Source organism: Notothenia rossii (assembly GCF_949606895.1).
Source record: "Notothenia rossii genome assembly, chromosome: 6".
Taxonomy (NCBI): Eukaryota; Metazoa; Chordata; class Actinopteri; order Perciformes; family Nototheniidae; genus Notothenia; species Notothenia rossii.
Window position 1 is genome coordinate 86,568,563 of NC_136909.1, and position 5,000 is coordinate 86,573,562.

Here is a 5,000-nt window from a genome sequence, read left to right on the forward strand (position 1 = left end):
ATTATATTCTCAGGCCGTTTCTCCGCCCGCTGCAATTCAGATGTAATGATCAGCGAGTCGCCCGGAGGTGAGAGATGCAAGCAGGCAGCCGGTTTATTCTTTAATCCTGAGAGAAAAACACAGAAAAAGTGCGTCTCTCTCTCCGGCCTCGACATGAGGACACAGCCTTCAGCGAGGATTATTCCGTCTAAAGAACAACATCAGAGATGGTTTTAAGGCGCTTAGGGTGATGAAAGATCTGCGTTTCATGTTATGGTACGTCCACACAGCAGCTTTGAAAACATCTTGAAAATGTTGCAGCTGGGCGTGGCTGAGAGCTTGTGAATTTTTTGCGAGCAACGCGTCCAACAACCAATCACATGAATCTCCCGCTCCCGACATACAAAGCAAAAAACCCCGGGGATTTTATGCGAGCAATATATATATATTTATATATATATATATAAACTCCCCAAACAGGCGAAAACCTACCAGTTTCACCCACTGTCTCTGCCACCTCCCTCCATGCCTGGTTCCTCCGGTTTGTATCCCGGTAAATAGTTCTGGTCGTAAATAACCGGGTGATTTGCTACCGTAATTTCTCGTTTGGAATATGAGGAAATGAACTGCGGTCTGGCTCTCCCAGCTTGCACGCGGTTTGATTGGCTAGCCTTGAATTGTCAGATTTGCATAAACGGGATTTGATTGGCTGACGCTTCCAGCTCAGCTTCCAAAGTTGAACATTGCTCAACTTTTGAATCCTGGAAATCCTGAAAATCCTGGAAATCTTCGCTTTGCTTCACCACAATGCAGTTAGGCGAAAAACGAGGCAAAGTGACGTCACCCCATTCAAAGTCAATGGGCAGAGAAGCGTTGGAAGCGTTGGAAGATTTTTTTAAAGCTGCTGTGTGGACGTACCGTTAGTCTAAAGGCCCGGACACACCAATCTGACAACCAAGAACTGACACAGACGGACCCCCGACTGTTGTGTCACCTCACGTCTCTGCGTCTTGGCCATGTGTCGCACTGGAACACACCGCAAAGACTTCAGCTGGCGGCCAAGTAGCACGTACGAACTGCGCATGCGTGAGTGGCAATAACTCTCCTCACCAGCAGGCGGCGGTAGTGTGTATTCGTCATTCAAAAGAGGCAACAACCTGAAGACAGACTGCGTGATAACCGAGAGAAGAAGAACAGACTGCGTGATATAACAAACAACAAATAGCGTGTTCCATTTTCCCTCTACAGAGAGAAGCTCACGGGGCTTTCCCCAACCTGTGTCGAGAGCTGGAGTTCAATGAAATCTCAAATTTGCCTTCTTAATAGTTTGTTTGGGTCCCTCACTTTCGTTTCGCTTCTCATGCACTGATTCGCTAGCTGAACACCCAATCAGAGTGATCTATTTTGCCGACTGCCTTTGGCCGAAAAGGCATCGGCACGGCTGAGAAGACACGACGGTGCGGGACACACCAATCTGAGTAGGGAGTGTCGACGCTCATCGACGGCTTGGTGTGTGCGGGCCTTTTCTACTTCTGAATACACACACACACACACACACACACACACACACACACACACACACACACACACACACACACACACACACACACACACACACACACACACACACACTAAATCTCAGGGTTGTTCATTATGACCCAAGCTTGAACCATTCAGTAAGGTCTTGGATCTGAGCCAGCTGTCGAGCTTCACTGCTCCTGACGTGTCAGGTTATTTTCTCTCCAGACATATTAGCATAACATTCAGAGCTTAACTTTGCACGAGATCCAGATACCTGCCAAATCTGTAGATAACTCCTCTTGCTCATATCGTTGTTTTATGTGTATTAAAGGTTTATGGTCTGTCTTCCAAACTGTTGCCTGGCAATAAAAAAGCATCTAATCCATCCGTCCGTCCAATGTTCATTTCAGGTGATATTCATAATGTGTCCGATTCTGTTTCTATATGTCTTAATCTTTTTGAATGGTTTCTTAAAATAGTTTTCAATCTGTGTTTTACATTTTTGTTTTTTTTCATTACAACACCGAGTCAAATTCATCGTACGTGTTAACCTACCTGGTAATACAACTGTTTCGGGGATTCACAGGCAGGGTTTGCACGGCAAGTTGAAGGGAAATGACTTGGTTTAGTACGCAGAGGAAAACGTGCTGAGTCGACCCAAAACATTTCCATTAGGCGCTGCAGCTTCAGAAACAATACAAATATATATGTTTTTTCTAATGGAGATGTTTTGGGCTCGTTTACAAAATATACTTAGACAGAAAGATGAATAGTGGTAACTAATCAGCCGCCTTTAATTTCCTTTTTCAAACACAACCCTTTAAAGTGCAATAAATACACTGTCAAAGCAAGGCATGATGGGACAGAAACTTTCCAAAAGCAAATCAACGACTGGATAAGCTCTGTCTTTTTATTTCAGAGCTTGCTGAAACAGGACAGTTGCATAAGCTCTTGATTTCACACACACACACACACACACACACACACACACACACACACACACACACACACACACTCACGGACACCATGTCCTCCCCTGGCTTGTCGGGCGGCTGTATTTTGTGAAAACACCTTCGGGCTGAATGGCTGCGTCGGCTACATCGAGGACATGTTGACATTTTTGTGGCGATCAACCATCAAACTGAGAGCGGCTGCATTCATGACCAACATCTCGTCTCTCAACACGACTTCTCTTATCTCTCACCCTCTCCTCACCCCTTCTCTCTCTCCCCCTCCCTTTCTCTCTCTCTCCCATTCAACCCTTTAACGTTCTCTCTGTTCCCAGGTCGGTTTCCCTTCATGCCCTCCTCTTACAATTCCCCCGACAACAGGCTCAATAAAATCATGTTCAATTAAATGAAAATGAAAAGCTTCTGTATACAGTATATCTGAGACCTATAATATATTGATGAAAAACAGTAGAATAGGGGACCGTTAAGTCCTTTATGTGTATCTTTATCCAAATATTCTCTCACCTGTATCCCTTCCCTCTCTTCAGAGACCTGAAGCTGGACAACATCCTGCTGGATGCCGAGGGTCACTGCAAGCTGGCTGACTTTGGGATGTGTAAAGAGGGAATCCTGGAGGGAGCCACCACCACCACCTTCTGTGGGACGCCTGATTACATCGCTCCTGAGGTGAGCACGCACGCACGCACGCACACACGCACACACACACGCACGCACACACACACACACACACACACACACACACACACACACACACACACACACACACACACACACACACCCACACACACACACACACACCCACACACACACACACACACACACACACACACACACACACACACACACACACACACACACACACACACACACACACAGAGGTGGGAAGTAGTGGAGTACAAATACTTTGTTACTGTACTTAAGTACATTTTTCTGGTACCAGTACTTTACTCCACTACTTATTTTTCTGACAACTTTTTACTTTTACTTCTGACATGTTGAACCCAAATACCTGTACTTTCTACTTCTTACATGTTGAACCCAAATACCTGTACTTTCTACTTCTTACATGTTGAACACTAATACCTGTACTTTCTACTTCTTACATGTTGAACTCAAATACCTGTACTTTCTACTTCTTACATGTTGAACACAAATACCTGTACTTTCTACTTCTTACATGTTGAACCCAAATACCTGTACTTTCTACTTCTTACATGTTGAACACAAATACCTGTACTTTCTACTTCTTACATGTTGAACTCAAATACCTGTACTTTCTACTTCTCTCATTTTCCAAACAGGCTGGTTCCTTTAGTCTGAATGTGTGTTTGGTGGCGTGATCATTATTATTTAGAGTCATTGCGTGCCTATTGATTTGAACACGATCCGTGTATCCATCATTTCCTGGTCTTCTCTAAAGAAGAGGGACCAATGAAAACGTTGTCATGTTGCCGTTGGTCACCATGGAAACATTCATTAGCTAACAATGACATTATTGTTCTATTAATATAAAGGGAGGTCAGGTACTCTTTAGAACAGCTGCTAGTTATGGGTACTTTTTACTGAAGTACATTAAGCCTCTTTACTTTGACTTGAGTAAAGAAGTTTAGTCAGTACTTCTACTTTCACCAGAGTACTTTAAACATGAGTATCTGTACTTCTACTTGAGTAAAGGATGTGTGTTGTGTGTTTAGATCCTCCAGGAGCTGGACTACGGGCCCTCGGTGGACTGGTGGGCTCTCGGGATCTTGATGTACGAGATGATGGCGGGCCAGCCTCCGTTTGAAGCCGATAACGAGGACGACCTGTTCGAGTCCATCCTCCATGACGACGTCCTGTACCCCGTGTGGCTCAGCAAGGAGGCCGTGTCCATCCTCAAAGCGGTCAGTCACTGAAAAACACTGCTTAGTCCACTTCCTGTTGTCTCTATGTCAGCGGTTCCCAACTCTTTTCAACTCAGGGCCACCCCTAAAGAATCTAAAAAATGTTCACGCACCACATTCAACCATAAACAATACGGAGGCTAAATAAAGATCTCAGAGTACTTTTTATTTTAATTCTCATGATCCATCCTCTTCGTCACTTATCTCAAAGTGCGTCATATTGTATTTAACTTAAGAAAGCAACATTTTGATAACATTTTCTGTTAATATTCCCATAATTATTATACACTGCAATACAAAATACAAATAGTTAAAAGTAGGTTGAATTGCTGTCCCGTTTTTGTGAAAGTGCGATTAAAATAGTTTGTCACTTATCATGTTGTCAATATTGATAAAATAATAACAGCAGTTGGAAAGGAGACTTCAACATTGAACCTTTCAAAAAATGTACTGCAGCTCTTAAAAGAGACCGGGATTCTCGGACCCATTTTGTTCAATCATCTCTAGATCGGATTCCTCTTGTTCTTGCATTTTATATTTGCTCCACAACACACACATCAATCTAAACCTCCAATTAGCCCAATCAAGCTGAGCCTCGCTCTGCCAGCATGTCATCATGCTTTCTAAGAGTAGTTAAGCTTTCTTA

The 5,000-nt window shown here is 43.7% G+C and overlaps 1 protein-coding gene across 1 annotated transcript in view; it reads left to right on the forward strand.

Annotated features, from left to right (window-relative positions):
* Positions 1-5,000, forward strand: part of LOC307044235 (protein kinase C epsilon type-like) — a 74,230-nt gene that overhangs the window by 64,610 nt on the left and 4,620 nt on the right. Inside the window, exons 12-13 of the mRNA XM_079689319.1 lie at positions 2,999-3,137; positions 4,166-4,354. Of these exons, the coding sequence (XP_079545445.1) occupies positions 2,999-3,137; positions 4,166-4,354 (328 nt within the window). The remainder of the gene's footprint in view (positions 1-2,998; positions 3,138-4,165; positions 4,355-5,000) is intronic.